Raw genomic sequence first — 19,075 nt, forward strand, 5'->3', positions numbered from 1 at the left:
GGGAGAGAGAGAGACAGAGAAATAGAGACACACACACACACAGTGGCACAGAGAGAGACACACACAGAGGTGAAGAGAGAGCAATCAGGATCACTCCTGACAGATGATATCTATGCGGAATATTCAGCATCGCTACATCAAGCATGCAGGCAAAGATTGTCCACTTCTGCAAACAATAACAATGCTCGGTATCTCACTAAATCAATGTTCAACATAGTGATGAGAAAGTAAATCAATAAATTAGTCTTCTCATTTAAAACTTGTTCACAACAATGCACATTTTTTGTGGTTTAGATTAATAGTAAAATATATATCTAATACCTTTAGCTTTCTGAAATTTGCTCACTGGGTCCCTATGTAGGACAAAAATGATAATGCGTTCCCTCATGTGAAAAGGTTGGATTCCCCTGATTTAATCATAACCAGAGTTAACACTTGCAATGCCTTCTCTTCCTGCACCCACTCCATTACCTCTGTGTCCACCAGGGATCTATCCTGGACCCCTCCAATTTCTCATCTGCATGCTGCCCCTCTGCAACATGTATGCAGACGACACCCAGATCTACCTCATCTCCACCTCTCTTGACCCCTCCGCTGTTGCTAAATTATCGGACTGCTTATCCTTTTTTTATTCATTCATGGGATGTGGGCGTCGCTGGCCAAGCCAGCATTTACTGTCCATCCCTAATTGCCCTTGAGAAGGTGGTGGCGAGCTGCCTTCTTGAACCGCTGCAGTCCATGTGGGGTAGGTAGACCCACAGTGCTGTTAGGAAGGAAGTTCCAGGATTTTGACCCAGCGACAGTGAAGGAACAGTGATATAGTTCCAAGTCAGGATGGCGTGTGACTTGGAGGGGAACTTGCAGGCGGTGGTGTTCCCATGCATTTGCTGCCCTTGTCCTTCTAGTTGGTAGAGGTCGCGGGTTTGGAAGGTGCTGTCTAAGGAGCCTTGGTGCATTGCTGCAGTGCATCTTGTTGATGGTACACACTGCTGCCACTGTGTGTCGGTGGTGGAGGGAGTGAATGTTTGCAGATGGGGTGCAAATCAAGTGGGCTGCTTTGTCCTGGATGGTGTCGAGCTTCTTGAGTGTTGTTAGAGCTGCACCCATCCAGGCAAGTGGAGAGTATTCCATCACACTCCTGACTTGTGCCTTGTAGATGGTGGACAGGCTTTGGGGAGTCAGGAGGTGAGTTACTCGCCGCAGGATTCCTAGCCTCTGACCTGCTCTTGTAGCCACAGTATTTATATGGCTACTCCAGTTAAGTTTCTGGTCAATGGTAACCCCTAGGATGTAGATAGTGGGGGATTCAGCAATGGTAATGCCATTGAATGTCAAGGGGAGATGGTTAGATTCTCTCTTGTTGGAGATGGTCATTTCCTGGCACTTGTGTGGCACGAATGTTGCTTGCCACTTATCAGCCCAAGCCTGGATATTGTCCAAGTCTTGCTGCATTTCTACACGGACTGCTTCAGTATCTGAGGAGTCACGAATGGTGCTGAACATTGTGCAATCATCAGTGAACATCCCCACTTCTGAACTTATGATTGAAGGAACGTCATTAATGAAGCAGCTGAAGATGGTTGGGCCTAGGACACTACCCTGAGGAACTCCTGCAGTGATGTCCTGGAGCTCAGATGATTGACCTCCAACAACCACAACCATCTTCCTTTGCGCTAGGAATGACTCCAGCCAGCAGAGAGTTTTTGCCATGATTCCCATTGACCTCAGTTTTGCTAGGGCTCCTTGATGCCGTACTCGGTCAAATGCTGCCTTGATGTCAAGGGCAGTCACTCTCACCTCACCTCATGAGTTCAGCTCTTTTGTCCATGTTTGAACCAAGGCTGTAATGAGGTCAGGAGCTGAATGGCCCTGGCGGAACCCAAACTGAGCATCACTGAGCAGGTTATTGCTGAGCAAGTGCCGCTTGATGGCACTGTTGATGACACCTTCCATCGCTTTACTGATGATTGAGAGTAGGCTGATGGGGTGGTAATTGGCCGGGTTGGACTTGTCCTGCTTTTTGTGTACAGGACATACCTGGGCAATTTTCCACATTGCAGGGTAGATGCCAGTGTTGTAGCTGTACTGGAACAGCTTGGCTAGGGGTGCAGCAAGTTCTGGAGCACAGGTCTTCAGTGCTATTGCCGGAATATTGTCAGGGCCCATAGCCTTTGCAGTATCCAGTGCCTTCAGTCGTTTCTTGATATCACGTGAAGTGAATCGAATTGGCTGAATGCTGGGGACTTCAGGAGGAGGCCGAGATGGATCATCAACTCGGCACTTTCTGACTGAAGATTGTTGCAAATGCTTCAGCCTTATCTTTTGCCCTGATGTGCTGGGCTCCCCCATCATTGAGGATGGGGATATTTGTGGAGCCACCTCCTCCAGTTCGTTGTTTAATTATTCATCACCGTTCACGGCTGGATGTGGCAGGACTGAAGAGCTTAGATCTGATCCGTTGGTTATGGGATCGCTTAGCTCTGTCTATCGCATGCTGCTTACGCAGTTTGACATGCAAGTAGTCCTGGGTTGTAGCTTCACTAGGTTGACACTTCATTTTGAGGTATGTTTGGTGCTGCTCCTGGCATGCCCTCCTGCACTCTTCATTGAACCAGGGTTGGTCTCCTGGCTTGATGGTAATGGTAGAGTAGGAGATATGCCGGGCCATGAGGTTATAGATTGTGGTTGAGTACAATTCTGCTGCTGCTGATGGTCCACAGCACCTCATGGATGCCCAGTTTTGCATTGCTAGATCTGTTCGAAATCTATCCCATTTAGCACGGTGGTAGTGCCACACAACACATCCAGTATTGGAATAGTAGAAATTTCCTCCAATTAAATATTGGGAAGACTGAAGGCATTGTCTTTGGTCCCTGCTCCAAGCTTCATTACCTAGCTACTTGCCTCCATCCCTCTCCCTGGCAACTTTCTGAGATTAAACCAGTCTGTTCATAACTATGTGTCACATTTGATTTCACCCTTGATGAGTTTCTGTCCTCATATTCATGCCATCACTAAGACTGCCTTTTTCCATCTCTATCTGACTTTGCTCCTGTCTCAGCTCATCTGCTGCTGAAAGCATCATTCGTGCCTTTGTTACCTCTGGACTTAACTATTCCTGTCTGGCCTCCCACATTCTACCCTCCATAACCTGAGGTCATCCAAAGTTCCCATTCACCTATCACCCCTGTGATCCCTGACCTACATTGGCTCCTGATCAAACAATGTATTAGTTTTTAAATTCTCATCTTCCATGACCTGTCCCCTATCTCTGTAATCTCCTTCAGCCCTACAACACTCTGAGATATCTGTCTACCTCTTGTGCATCCTTGATTTTAATCGCTCCACCATTGGTGGCCATGCCTTTAGTAGCCGAAGCTCAGAAAATCTCTCTCTTTATCTCTCCACCTCGATTTCCTCCTTTAAGACTCTTTAAAATCTACTTCTTTAACCAAGCTTTTTTTATCTGACCTAATATCTCTTCATGTGGCTCGGTGTCATATTTTGTTTTATAATGTTCCTGTGAAATGCTTTGGAACATTTTATTGGGAAGGGAGTGGAAGGTTATCGGGGTTAGGTGGAGATGTGGAGTAATCAGTTCAGCCATCAACTTATTGAATGGCAGAGCAGGCTCGAAGTGCTGAGTGGCCTACTCCTGCTCCTAAATCGTATGTTCATATGTTCGTATTATATTAAAGGTGCTATATAAATATACGTTGTTGTCGTATGACCTGCTGGAAGTGTGATCCGCTCACATTTTGCAGTCAGTGACCAACTGATTGTTCAGTATGCTTTCAGATGCCCGCAGATTTTCTACGGGCTTTTACACAGTGAAGTATAGATCCTTTCCAGCATGGCGCCCTCTTCAAGGGATCTGGGACACGTCTGAGAGGAGGGCAAGCAGCAGCATGTCTCTGCAACCAATCAGATTGAAGAATCCTCACTGAGGCATCCAGGGCCGGACCTCGTGGTCAGTGGCACAGCCACAGTGCTCAACACTGACACTGAAGAAATCTACACACCGACATACTGCAATCTCTTGGCGAGAATTTTGGTTGCCTTGAGGGAGCCCCAGTAGTGCTGTGTAATGTGGGTGAAAACACCAGGCAGTTGTGGGTGTGTTTTCTTGTCACTGGACCACAAAAGGCTGCTTCAATGAAAAGGCTTCGGAAAATCATATTTAGTGGGCATGATTAATTTTACAAAATTAAAAAGTACAATATTTTTGATCAGATAAATCATTTTAAAAAGTGATATTTAAAAGGTCTGTTAAATCATGCTAAAAATCACAGATTTTATTTCTTAACAGGATGTATTAGACTTTTAAAATGATGCGTGTTAAAAAATGAATCCATTTTAACTTTTAAAAGATCCTTTCTGGTGTGGGCCTCCTCAATAAGTATTTGTGAATTGAGAGGAGGCCTCCTACCTGGTCTAAAATTTTAAAATGTGATTAATTTGTAATTGGCAATTAGCCCAAATTCACACTGGTTCGGTACTTGCCGTTTGAAGTAACGAATTCTCTGAGTAGCGTAGGTTGCAGACTCTAACCTAGGATGTCGAAGTTAGAATATTTAATTCAATGTAAAATCCTGTACAAAATGCAAAATAAGCAGAGGGAAAGAAAGATGTGATTAAGAGAGATAAAAGGAAAGTTATTTTTTTTAAATTAAAATATCTTCAGCAATAAATAAAGTCTGAAGGAATTAGACTCCACACTTGTAAAAGTTAGTTTTTAGTGCCAGAGAAGTTGCTTGGTAGTAATTAAGACTTAGCATGCCATTAAAAACTTACTTGCACTTGAATGGATAAGCCCCAACTTTTCCTGGTGTGTTTGTGAGAATCTAGTGGTAAGTATCACGACTTAACAAACTTCATGTATTTCAGTGCCAACTGTATCTTATAGCAAAGCTTGTGGAGGAGCAGGGCAAATCAGACAGCATCTTCCTAATTTCCACATTTAGCTGCACATGTGTGGATGCTGGAAGTTGCTGTCCGATTTATTCCATAATAACAGTGAATGCTGATAGCCTTCCTGCTATTCTTACCACAAACCAGGCCAATGAGATTTAAAGATTGAGAAATAAAGAGAGGCTTGCATTTATGTAGCCCCTTTCATGACCACTAGATGTCTCAAAGTGCTTTACAGCCAATTACGTATTTTTTTTGAAAGTTTAGTCACTGTTGAAATGCAGGAAACGCAGCAGCCAGTATGCACACACCAAACTCCCACAAACAGCAATGTGATAGAGTCATAACCAGAGAATCTGCTTTTTGTGATGTTGATTGAGAGATAATTATTGGCCAGGACTCCAGGGATAACTCCCCTGTTCTTCGAAATATTGTCATGGGATCTTTTACATCCACCAAAGCAAGCAGATGGGGCGTCTTATCCAAAAGACAGCACCACTCCCTCAGCACTCTACTGGAGCGACAGCCTTGATTTTTGTACTCAAGCCCTAGAACAGGACTTGAACCTGGAACCTTGTGACTCAACAGTGAGAGTGCTACCATCTGAGCCACAGCTGAAATAAACAAGTAAATGTTGAGAAGTTGGATGAATTTGAGTAAATCAGGCACAGAAAGAGAACCAGAGAGGGAATGAAAGACTGGGTTAAGAGAGAGAGGAAAAAGAGAAAGAAGTTTTTTTTAAATTTTACATTTTTAAAATGTCCTTAAACAATTCACAACCTTCCTACGTCACTGGCGTAGTTGTAATGTCACTAAGCTAGTAATCCAGAGGCCATGCTAATGCCTTGGACACATGGGTTCAAGTTCCACCACGGTAGCTGGTGAAACTTGTAATATCCTTTTTGCTAACTAGAGAAGTTAAAGTTTGTATGAGATTAAAGGAAGAGACTTATAAAGTTGCCAAAAAAAAGTAGTAAGCCTGAGGTAAAAACAAGAAATGCTGAACCACTCAGCAGGTCTGGCAGCATCTGTGAAAAGAGAAGCAGAGTTAACGTTTCGGGTCAGTGACCCTTCTTCGGAACTGACAAATATTAGAAAAGTCACAGGTTATAAGCAAGTGAGCCGGGGGTGGGGCAAGAGATAACAAAGGAGAAGGTGTAGATTGGACAAGGCCACATAGCTGACCAAAAGGTCATGGAGCAAAGGCAAACAATATGTTAATGGTGTGTTGAAAGACAAAGCATTAGTACAGATTAGGTATTAATACACCTGAATAATAAACCTGAAAAAAAACAGTGAGTAAGCAAACTGAACAAACTAAGATGAAATGAAATAAATGCAAAAAAAAGATTGTAAAAAAGAAAGAAAGAAAAAAGAACTAAAAATGAAAGTAAAATGGGGGGCTGTCATGCTCTGAAATTATTGAACTCAATGTTCAGTCCAGCAGGCTGTAGTGTGCCTAATCGGTAGATGAGATGCTGTTCGTCGAGCTTGCGTTGATGTTCACTGGAACACTGCAGCAATCCCAGGACAGAGATGTGAGCATGAGAGCAGGGGGGAGTGTTGAAATGGCAAGCAACCGGAAGCTCAGGGTCCTGCTTGCGGACTGAGCGGAGATGTTCCGCAAAGCGGTCACCCAGTCTGCGCTTGGTCTCCCCAATGTAGAGGAGACCACATTGTGAGCAGCGAATACAGTATACTACATTGAAAGAAGTACAAGTAAATCACTGCTTCACCTGAAAGGAGTGTTTGGGGCCTGGGATAGTGAGGAGAGAGGAGGTAAATGGGCAGGTATTACACCTCCTGCGATTGCAGGGGAAGGTGCCATGGGACGGAGACGAGGTAGTGGGGGTAATGGAGGAGTGGACCAGGGTGTCGCGGAGGAAACGATCCCTTCGGAATGCTGACAGGGGAAGGGAGGGGAAGATGCAATGGGTAGTGGCATCACACTGGAGGTGGCGGAAATGCGGAGGATGATCCTTTGGATACGGAGGCTGATGGGGTGGAAAGTGAGGACATGGGGAACCCTGTCACGGTTCTGGGAGGGAGGGGAAGGGGTGAGGGTAGAGGTGCGGGAAATGGACCGGACACGGTTGTGGCCCCTGTCAACCACAGTGGGGGGAATCCTCGGTTGAGGAAAAAGGAGGACATATCAGAAGCACCGTCATGGAAGCAACATGTAGAGCGACAGTTTAATCTGGCTAAAGCGTGCACCGAAATTGGGCAAAAATATGGCACCTCCACGGGACAGTGGTCCCTGGAAGATATTTTTAAATTTATTTTATTTAGAGATACAGCACTGAAACAGGCCCTTCGGCCCTCCGAGACCATGCCGACCATCAACCACCCATTTATACTAATCCTACACTAATCCCATATTCCTACCACATCCCCACCTGTTGCTATATTCTCCTACAACCTACCTATACTAGGAGCAATTTATAATGGCCAATTTACCTATCAAGCTGCAAGTCTTTTTGGTGGTGGGATGAAACCAGAGTACCTGGCGAAAACCCACGCAGACACAGGGAGAACTTGCAAACTCCACACAGGCAGAACCCAGAATTGAACCCGAGTCGCTGGAGCTGTGAGGCTGCGGTGCTAACCACTGTGCCACTGTGCCGCCCTATAAAGATAGTCTGGGGAAAAACAACTCGTTTAAAGGATAAAGAACGGACCCAATGGTCTCTGGCCGTAATGGGCCAGATTCGGCAGCGCAATGAGATTATGCGACAAGCCCAATGTGATCGCGACCTAACGAGTGCAAAGGATCAACTGAAGGCGGTCTGCGAACAACTGAAAATCGAAAAGCTTGCAAAGGAAAAGTTAGAGGCTGAAAAACAATCTGAAAAGGAAAGGCTAGAGATTGAAATTAAAGAGCATAAAAATCAACTACAAGACCAGCAGACGACCCAACCGAAGGAACCGGGACAGCTCTGCGGACCCCGCTGACCACCTCCAACTAACTTGTATCCGAGTTTGAAATCATTACAAATGGAAGAACGGAAGATGCAACTGCGTGAAGCAGGTCTAGCCGAGTCTTCCAGTGAAGAAAGTGACAATGATGATGGGTTACCGTTTCCGCGACCAGCTCCCCTTAAACAGAAACGCGTTAAGATCAAGACGGAAAAGAAGACTGTGAATGGTAGCGAGGTCACCACGGCCGAGCACAACACGTACTGGACACACGTCCCGGCTTCCCCTGAGAAAATCGACAAGTGGTCCACGAGATTGCCCGAACCGAAGAAAGGGGGTCTGAAAACGTGGGAGCAGCTGGAACAATTGAAGGGAATTTATAATCTCCATCCATGGGACGGGGTAAAGATTCTAGCTGTAATGGTGCCCGGGCGAGCGGGCCGAAAGCTAAGGAGAGAGGTCCAAATTGCTTTGGGTGCAGATGGACAGCTACTTGATGCTGGATGGATTGCAATTAACACGTGGTTGCGAGAGTTTTGTCCTGTAAAAACGGACTGGGGCAAAGTTGCAGCCTGTCAGCAGAAGAACTCCGAGGACGTGCGGGAGTATGAAGAGAGGTTCAAGCCCACCTGGGTGGAATACTCAGGGATAATAGACCCTACTCCAGAGGATCAACAAAATCCACTTTTGTTGATGGACTAAATCCAGAACTGTCTAAAATACTGAAGGCCACTCTACCGGAGTGGGACACGGTAAGAGTAAAATACTCAGAGTTAATTGACAGATGCGCTCAGCTGGACAGGGATATGGGAGTCAAGCTTCGAGCCCTGCAGACGGATCCAGTACCAAAAGAGCCTGACAAAGAGCAAGTTAGGCGACCCGGCCCCTGTTACTACTGCGGGGAGGAAGGCCATTGGGCTAAGGCGTGTAGAGCGAGAGGACGAGGCAGAGGACGCCAAGGACGCAACCCAATGCCCAAAGCAGCTCCCTCCACTGATGCCAACGACCTCTATGAGAAGTTCAAATGGTTGACGCCCCAGCAACAGAAGGAGGTGTCCTCCTTAATCGATGCGACAAAAAACTAGAGGAGCCCTCCCTCGCCCTTTCGGCGCCTCTCCTAGCGCTAGTAGAAAATAGAAAAGATGGATTGTATGTAACTGCGAGGGTGGGCGATCAAGGCATTGACTTCTTATTGGATGCCGGAGCTGAATTAACGTGTCTACCTCAACAATACGGAAACTCCCTACCGATGGACGGTAAGACTAAAAGAGCTTACGCAGCTGGGGGCAATGGGTTGGTAATTAAGAGGACCCAGCCCGTACGCATCAGTCTTGGTCCGCACGAATTGATAACACCGGTCTGGATAGGTCCAGTGAACCAAGCACTCCTCAGTAAGGACGTTCACACTCAGCTGGACTCTTCGTTGCATTTCGAAGGCGGCCAGGTAACTTGGTCTATCAGAAGTTTGAAGAAAGAGCAGCTGAGGGAGCACCCGATATGGGCCTCAGATAAGAACGATTGTGGGCTACTTCAGATGGAATCGGCAACGTTTACGGGATCCGCTCCGCCCTGTACTAAGCAATACCCCATCAGTCAAACATCTATTGCAGGAATCCTACCCGTAATTAGACAGCCAGAGGAGCGAGGCGTGCTGGTTAAAACACACAGTACCTCAAACAGCCCTGTGTGGCCAGTACGGAAGCCAAACGGAACCTGGCGGCTTACTGTCGACTGTAGAAAGGCTAACCAGTGTATTGATCAAAAGGCCCCTCTGGTAGCTGACCCCTCTATGGTATTTAATGCCCTGAAGCCGGAACACGAATGGTTCTCTGTTATCGATACGGCCAACGGATTTTGGTCGGTGCCACTGGCACCCGAAGTCCAACCGTGGTTCGCCTTTACTGTACAACAACAACAGTACACCTGGACTCGCCTGCCGCAGGGTTTCCACAACAGCCCCACGGTATTTCATATGGCCCTACAAAACCATTTGAGGGAGTTACCTTCCATGTACTCCACGGTCATCCAGTACGTAGACGACATTCTGTTAGCCTCTGAGACAGAAGAACGGCACGAACAAGATCTGCATACCCTGCTGGACCACCTTCATCAGAGAGGACACAAAGCCAGTATTGACAAAGCGCAAATAGCAGAAGGGGAGGTCGTGTACCTGGGACAAAAGATTTCGAAAGGAAAGAGAGAACTCACCCAGGACAGGACCGCCGCTATTCGGGCTGCCAAACTGCCCACCACTATCCAGGAGCTTAGGTCCTTTTTGGGTTTGTGTAACTTCAACAGAAACTGGATCGACTCCTACACACAGCTGGCTCAACCATTAACTGATCTCTTGAAGGGAAAGCGGGCCTCTAAAGAATCAGTTACTCTTACCAAAGAACAACAAGAAGCTTTCGAAAACTTAAAGAGGGCTTTGTACTCAGCGCCAGCCCTGGGAATCCCCGACAACGGGAAACCGTTTACCCTGTTTGTACACGAAAAAGAGGGATAGATGACTGCCATACTGACGCAGGAGCACGGGGACAAACAGAGACCTATTGGATACTATTCGAAAAGACTGGACACCGTCGCCCTAGGATGGGGCAGTTGTTTAAGAGCTATGGAAGCTACATGTCAAGCAGTAATGGCTACTGCAGGTCTGGTATTAGATCAAAAGTTAACCGTTAAGTGTCCGCACACTGTCCACACATTGCTATCTATGAACAGAGTATCCCAAGTGACAGCAGCTAGATGGACCCGATGGGCAACAGTCCTAGAGGCTCCCAATCTCCACATTGTCCGGGCCAGCCCAGTAAATCCGGCAACTATGCTCCCGTGGCCTGAAGAGATGAAGGAAGAAGAACATGATTGTGTGGAGATTATGGAAGAAACAGAGGAGGTAAACCGAGCGGCAGAGGAAGCATTGCTCAACCCAAATTTAATCCTATTCACAGATAGATCATCCTTTGTTGACAACAGTACACGGAAAGCAGGATGGGCAGTTACAACCCTACATGAAGTTGTGGAAGTGGGATGTCTGCCTTCAGGAACATCGGCCCAACAAGCCGAACTGCGAGCCCTGTCAGAAGCGTGTCGAACAGCAGAGGGGAAGACAGCTAATGTTTACACAGACTCACGGTATGCTTTTGGAGTCGCACACGACTTTGGCCAGTTGTGGCGCAAAAGAGGATTTCTCACCGCGGCTGGTACACCTATTCGAAATGGGAAAGAAGTTCGAGACTTGCTAGAGGCGATGCAATTGCCACAAAAGGTATCTATTTTGAAATGTAAAGCCCATACGAAAGACAACACGATAGAAGCAAAAGGGAATGCCCTAGCCGACAAAGCAACCAAGGAAGCCGCCTTGCAAGGTGATCCCCCGGACGCACGGACGCAAATATGTGAATTGAATGCGTCCCGTCTGACACAAGACCTACAAGTGATGCAGAGTGAATGTTCCAAAGATGAAAAATGGACCTGGATGGAAGCAGGGATGAAGATATGTGACGACAGCATATGGAGGCAAAGGGACACCGAGAAACCGGTTGCACCACAGGCGCTGATGCCCTTTTTAGCCCAACAAATTCACTCCTGGGGACACCTGGCCCCGCAACAGATGACGGCACAGTTCCAGAAAAGCTGGTGGGGTCGAGGGTTTAAGAAACACGCACAGCTGGTGGCTGACCGCTGTGTGGTCTGTCAGAAAAACAATCCAGGACCCACTACAATAATGCCTCAACTAAAAGCCCCTGCTCCAGCCGGCCCATTCCAGTGCTTACAAGTCGACTATATCACTCTCCCACCTTGCCAAGGATACACCGGCATTTTAGTCATTGTCGACAAATTTTCTAGATGGGTAGAAGCCGTCCCAGCCAGAAAAGCCACGGCCAATCACACCGCGAAGGTCCTGTGTAAGGATTACATCCCCAGATGGGGACACCGAGAAACCGGTTGCACCACAGGCGCTGATCAAGGAACTCATTTCACAGGCACAGTTTGTCAGGAAGTCAGTCGACTACTAAACATTACGTGGGATTTACACTGTCCTCATCACCCACAGTCATCAGGTCAAATGGAACGAATGAATCAGACTCTAAAACAGCGACTATCCAAGTATCACCAGGAAGGAATAAAGTGGCCTCAGGCGTTGCCGATAGTTCTGTGTAGTATCAGAGCGACCCCAAACAGAACTACAGGCTTGAGCCCATTTGAAGTAATAACACGGGGACACATGTCTTTCCAGGGAACAATTGATCTGCGTAAAGCTGATTGTCACTTGATGAGTGACGCTTTACTAGAATATTGCAAGAACCTAAAATGCTATCAGTTCTGCTTCCTCGCAGGCATCGGCAGCTTGGGGTGACCCACCAGAAGGAGGGCACGACATCGTCCCGGGAATCTGGGTCTACGTGAAGAAAATACACAAAGAACCTTTGGGCGCCAAGTGTGAGGGACCTTTCCAAGTGCTACTGACCACCCAGTCAGCAGTTAAAATGGAAGGAAAGAAAGCCTGGATACACGCCTCTCACGTAAAACAAGCGACCCGTGATTAAACGCCGAATTGTTAATTGCTACCATGTTTAAAATTTGTATTATCTTCTTTGCATGTATTTTAAGTAGTTGCTCATTTTTGTCTAACCAAACCTGTCCACATGGGGAAACTAATCGAGTGTCCAGAGAATTACATGTTAACTCTTTCCTTTACATGACCTATACTTATGCCAAAGAAGCTAACCTCTCCCGCTGTTGGATATGTGCATATGTGCCTATCCACTCCAGGGGAGGCATCCCCTTACGTCCCATTCCGTTTAATGCATCAGAGACGGCGGAATGGATCGCAAAAGGGTCTCGGAGCAGACGAGACTTCATGGGGTGGTACCGGCCCCATTACAATAACACCTCAGGCGTGGGAAGACCACAGGGATTCAGATGCCTGGTTAGAGACCAAAAGGGTGGACGAGAAATGGGATGAAGTAACTGCTCCCATTATTTCAATGTGACTCCAGGCGCTAAATCTATTCTCCTGCGGGACCTTGAGGAACTAAAGGATCGGGACGCCACCTGGCGGGTGGACCCCGAAACAGCTAGAAATCACATTGCCTACAACGGTACTTATTTTATTTGCGGCAACAAAGACTATCCCTGGTTACCGAAATTCTGGACAGGATCATGTTACTTAGGTTATGTTACACCTTATATCCATCATTTGACCTCCCTGTATAAGCCACCTCAGGGACGAAGAAGGAGACGAGCTATTACTGAGACCGAGAGATTTTTCTCGATCATGTTCCCGTGGTATGGGACAGGTAAAATAGCCAGGGAATCCATCAATATGGCTTCTGTCCTAGAAAAAGTGAGCAATGACACCGCCAAAGTCCTTGATAAAATAAATGCAGAAATGGTAGCTATCCGCACCGTAGCACTCCAGAACCGAATGGTTTTAGATGTTGTCCTAGCAGAAAAGGGGGGTACATGTGCCCTGATAGGACCCGAGTGCTGTACCTACATTCCAGATAGCTCCGAAGAAATTTCTGATCTGGCAGCACACATCCGAAAGGAGGTGGAAAAGCTAAAGCAACCCCCAGCTTCCACCTTATAGGGTTGGTCGACCAGTTGTCTGGGCTCGATAGGGACTTCAGTGGTACAGGGTTTGGTCTTATTTCTAGTTATAGCTATAATTCTGTATTTGATGTTTTTGCTTATTAAGTGCTGTTGTAAACAAGTAACTGAAGCCCCTACAAAACTTATGATTTTATAGAGTTCCCGCGGGCCCCTCCTATGGCACAAGCAGGCAACATATTGAATGTGACTCCTCCGGGTGTTGAAGGCTGTTTCTAAACAAGTAGAGACCATTAAAGGCACCTAGGTGGGATCAAGGGAATGATTCTTAAAAGTATTTTGAAGAATCAAAGGGGGGACTGTGAGAATAGAATTTTCGAGAACAGAATAATATGGGGACATTTAAGATGAAATAATTAATCAATCATGTATTACTAACAAACTAACCTCGGAGCTGCACAGATCGCTTATCAGAAATGACTTCATAGCTTCAGGGCTGCACAGACAGCTTATCAGTAGAAATAGACTAACAAGCTAAAAACGAACAGGACAGCTGCAGCCTGCCGAAGAGTAGCCTATTGTACAACAATCAGCCCAACGTTCCAAGGAGATAGGGGAATAAGAAACTGCTTGAGGAGAGGGTGACAAGGCAGTATCCCAATCAGGCCCGAAACTGCAAAGTTTGTAAACCAATTGGGAACATAAAGGGGGTGTCACTGATGTGTATGAAGAACTATAAGGAAAGGCTTGTTTTCCCTGCTCAGGCAGGAGAGGGCGGGAGGAGACAAGGGAGAGAAAAGGAGAGGAGAGAAGAGCCCAGGTGTTGTTGTTGTTTGCTTTGCTGATGATGTAACCAAGAAGTACTGCAATAAAGTTTCTTAAAGCTACAGTCGGACTTCGTCTCTCTTTGTGTAACTAATGGGATCCAACAGTAGGCTGTGACTAGTGGGGTACCACAAAGCTCAGTGCTGGGCCCTATATATTCGCAATCTATATCAATGATTTGGATGTGGGGACCAATTATAATATTTCCAAGTTCCCTGATGCCACAAACTAGATAGGAATGGGAGTTGTGAGGAGGATGTAAAGAAGCTTCGGGGGGGATTTAGACAGGCTAAGTGAGTGGGCAAGAACATGGCAGATGGAATATAATGTGGAAAATGTGAAGTTATCCACTTTGATAGGAAAAACAGAACTGCAGAGTATTTCTTAAATGGTGAGAGATTGGGAAGTGTTGATGTCCAAAGGGACCTGGATGGCCCTGTTCATAAATTACTTGAAGCTAATATGCAGGTGCAGCAAGCAATTAGGAAGGCAACTTGTATGTTGACCTTTATTGCAAGAGGATTTGAGTACAGGAGTAAAGAAGTCTTACTGCAATTGTATAAAGTCTTGGTGAGATCGCACCTGGTGTATTGCATACAGTTTTGGTCTCCTTACCTAAGGAAGGATATACTTGCCATAGAAGGAGAGCAACGAAGGTTCACCAGACTGATTCCTGGAATGGCAGAATTGTCCTCTGAGGAGGGATTGAGGAGATTGGGCCTGTATTCTCTCGAGTTTAGAAGAATGAGAGATAATCTCAATGAGGCATATAACATTCTTACAGGGCTTGACAGGGTAGATGCAGGAAGGATATTTCTCCTGGATGGGGGTGGTCTAGAAACAGGGGTCACAGTCTGAGAATAAGAGGTAAGCTAATTAGGACTGAGACAAGGAGGAATTTCTTCACTCAGATAGTGGTGAACTTTTGTAATTCTCTACCCCAGAGGGCTGTGGAGGCTCAGTCATTGAATATATTGAAGACACAGATTGATAGATTTCTAAATATTAAAGGTATCAAGGGATATGGGAACAGTGAAGGAAAATGGTGTTGAGGTAGAATATTAGCCATGGTCTAGTTGAATGGAAGAGCAGGCTTGAGGGGCCAAATGACCTACTCTTGCTCCTATTTCCTATGTTCCTAACCTGTAGGAATAAGACTCCACACTTTTAACTGTTTACTTTTTATTGTTATTCATTCATGGGATTTGAGCATTGCTGGCAAGGATGGGATTTATTGCACATCCTTAATTGCCCCAGAAAAGGTGGTGGCGAGCTGCATTCTTGAATCACTGTAGTCCGTGTAGTGAAGATGCTCCTATAGTGCTGTTAGGAAGGGAGTTCCAGGATTTTTACCCAGCAACAATGAAGGAATAGTGATATATGTCCAAGTCAGAATGGTTTATGACTTGGAGGGGAACGCGGAGGTGGTGGTGAGTTGCTCAGTGCATCTTGTACATGGTACATATTGCTGCTGCTGTGCGCCATTGGTGGAGGGAATCAATATTTAAGGTGATAGATGGGGTATCAATCAAGCGGACTGCTTTGACCTGGATGGTGCTGAGCTTCTTGAGTCTTGTTGGAGCTGTTTCAGTATGGCCAAGGGAAATATTTAAATTTATGGAAATACATGCATCAATGTTCTGCCTGTCGACTAGCCTCTGGTCTAACTCAGCTGTGTCAGCACCTGGGGCATCAGTTTGTCACTGATTCCACCCAACCTACATCAACTTCATCAGACCTCTGACTTTAAATCTAGTTTTCCCATGTGTTGTCTCCTCGCTATTTCCTGTGTATTTCAAAGCATAACTTTCTGGATCTAGCGTGTAACATCAGCGACTTGGTAGCTTAGTTTGCTCATGTCCATTTGTGTGTGTGTTTCAGCTGCCACTCTGGACTTGAGCCCTTCATTTCTATTTTCCCTTTCCCCCATCATTTCTATTTTCCCTTTCCCCTCTCTTTTTTCCTCTTTTCTGTTTACCCCTCTCCATCATCATGACTTATTTGTGCACCCTCGGGTATTCTATCTAACCTCATAAACCCCAATTCTTCAGCATATGCATCTTTCCTACTCTACTGCCACTGCCAAGGCTTTACTCCCTCTTAAATAATCCGACAGCTTCCCTCTGTGTTTCCTTGGCATCCTTCAAAGGGCTCATCAAGTCACTTGTTGCTGATTCCTAATGAGAAGTAACCCCAATTGCCCCATTCTAATCTCCCCATGACCATCCCACTCACTGCACCTGCCAGGGGCTAATCTTGCCAGCCTCCTTCCTGTCCCACTCATTGCTTCCATCACTATCCCTGTGGACTCTGCCAGTGGATTGGCTATCAGCGCCTCTCTCCACGTCTTCCTCCAGAACGTAAGTTCACTTGTGAACAAGACACTTGCCATCCATGAGCTTATTGTGGATGATCACATTGACATTGTGGCCTTGATGGAGACATGGCTGAGGGGTAATGGTGCCTTGCCCTTAATAAAGCCTCCCTGTCTGGCTACACATTCCACCACTTGCCTCAGTCACACTATTGGTGTAGACCTTATTTCTAAATCATACCCTGGTCTGTCTCTTACTCCTCCAGCAACTTCTCCTCCTTTAAGCATCTCACCTGTTCCATCCATCACACCTCTCAATTAAAATTCTTTTTCTCTACTGCCCAACCAAGCATCACAACAGATTTCTCACTGAGATATCTTCTCTGCTTTCCTCCTTCAGCTTCTGCACTGAATAACTTTTCATCCTTGGTGATTTCAACCTCCATCCCAACTCTTCTTGTTCTCTCTCCTCTGCTTTCACAGCCATCCTTTCCTCCCTAAATCTTTCCTTCTATATAAACTCTCCGATTCATATTACAGCCACCCCTTTGATCATACCATCTCATGTGGTCTAGCTGGTCCCACTATAACAATCATTGATAAGGCAATTTCTGATCATTTCCTTATATCACTCTTCACCCACATTCCCCTTCCCCCTCCCAATCCCACTTCGTTTAGTAACAACCTCTGGAAAAATCTCTCCCTCGAGTCACTTACCACTGCACTTTCAAATTCCCAACTATCTAGCCTTTGGCCCACAATTCATCATGGCATTTCTGCAGTTATCGATCTGTTAAATCACACCCTCTCCACTTCCTTTGATGCCCTTGTCCCCATTAAAACTATTACTCTGTCTTACTGTCAGCAAACACACAAAAGAAACCTCTGATCCTAAAAGGCATCTCCCTAGTGTCATGCTCATGGGAGTGTAGCGATGAAAATACAGAAACAAACTCAAAAGTTATAAAATAAAAGCAAAATACTGCAGATGCTGAAAATCTGAAATAAAAACAAGAAATACTGGAAATACTCAGCAGGTCTGGCAAAACTTAGAACAAATTTAAAAGATTGGGACATTGGCTGTCAACAACATTGAGGACAAGTCATGACTCATACTACCTCCTGCACTGTAATCCACATCCATTGTCAACTGAGACTGAAAACCAATCAAATCTGTCTGCATGGAAAGAGACAGATAATCATATATGGATGTGATCTATACTCAAACAAGCTAAGACAAAGGCCTTCCCCAGACTTTTCATCTCCAACTAACCTTCACTATAATGGCGACTTCCAAATGCATCCTCCCCTCCCTTTCCCTGTCAGCATTCCGAAGGGATCATTCCCTCCATGACACCCTCGTCCACTCCTCCATTACCCCCACCACCTCGTCCCCTTCCCACAGCACCTACCCCTGTAATCGCAGGAGGTGTAATACCTGCCCATTTACCTCCTCTCTCCTCACTATCCCAGGCCCCAAACACTCCTTTCAGGTGAAGCAGTGATTTACTTGTACTTCTTTCGATTTAGTAAACTTAATTTGCTGCTCGCAATGTGGTCTCCTCTACTTTGGGGAGACCAAATGCAGATTGGGTGACCGCTTTGCAGAACACCTCCATTCAGTCTGTAAGCATGATCCCGAGCTTCCGGTTGCTTGCCATTTCAACACTCCCCCTTGCTCTCATGCTCACATCTCTGTCCTGGGATTGCTGCAGTGTTCCAGCAAACATCAATGCAAGCTCAAGGAACAGCATCTCATTAACCGATTAGGCACGTTACAGCCTGCCGGACTGAACATTGAGTTCAATAATTTCAGAGCATGACGGTCCCGCCCTTTTAATGTTTAGTTATTTTTTCTTTCTTTTTTCTTTTTTATTTGTTTATTTTATTTTAGTTTTTGTTTTAGTTTGGTTAGTTTGTTTCTACTGTGCCTACCCACTGTTTCTGTTTTTTTCAAATTTTTTAAATGTTTGTGCTTGGAGTGCTTTGTGCTTTACGGTCAATTCACACCCTCTCTGTGCTAATGCTTTGTCTTTCAGCACACCATTAACATACCGTTTGCCTTTGTTCCATGACCTTTTGGTCAGTTATTCTCTGTGACCTTGTCCTATCTACACCTTCTCTCTTGCTTTCTCTTGCCCCACCCCCCTGCTTTACTTGCTTAAAACCTTTCACATTTCTAATATTTGTCAGTTCTGATGAAGGGTCACTGACCTGAAACGTTAACTCTGCTTCTCTCTCCACAGATCCTGCCAGACCTGCTGAGTATTTCCAGCATTTCTTGTTTTTATTTCACTACAATGGAGTGTGAACAGCCTTCATATCCTCAAAATGGAGCCATCAAAAGGCCATTGTGCAGCCCAGCAAGAACCAAAACCTAAAGTCACATGGACAAAACTTGTAAGTTCACCTTAAATGATAATCGTTTTGAGGAACAAAGGGAGGGTCTTGCCAGTACAGAACTTCAGACATCAAGATCAGGCTGGTCTCTCCTCAACCACACAGAAAACAAAAAACCATCTTGAATTCCAGCAAGGCTGAGAGAGAGAGAGAGAT

The 19,075-nt window shown here is 45.8% G+C and overlaps 1 protein-coding gene across 1 annotated transcript in view; it reads right to left on the reverse strand.

Annotated features, from left to right (window-relative positions):
- Positions 1–19,075, reverse strand: part of nudt15 (nudix (nucleoside diphosphate linked moiety X)-type motif 15) — a 32,596-nt gene extending 13,521 nt beyond the window's left edge. Inside the window, exons 1-2 of the mRNA XM_068040278.1 lie at positions 18,930–19,075; positions 4,504–4,551 (exon numbers count right to left, since the gene is read on the reverse strand). Coding sequence (XP_067896379.1) covers positions 4,504–4,551; positions 18,930–18,991 — 110 coding nt within the window. The 5' untranslated portion in view covers positions 18,992–19,075. The remainder of the gene's footprint in view (positions 1–4,503; positions 4,552–18,929) is intronic.

The sequence above is a fragment of the Heterodontus francisci genome, chromosome 10 (genome assembly GCF_036365525.1).
Source record: "Heterodontus francisci isolate sHetFra1 chromosome 10, sHetFra1.hap1, whole genome shotgun sequence".
Taxonomy (NCBI): Eukaryota; Metazoa; Chordata; class Chondrichthyes; order Heterodontiformes; family Heterodontidae; genus Heterodontus; species Heterodontus francisci.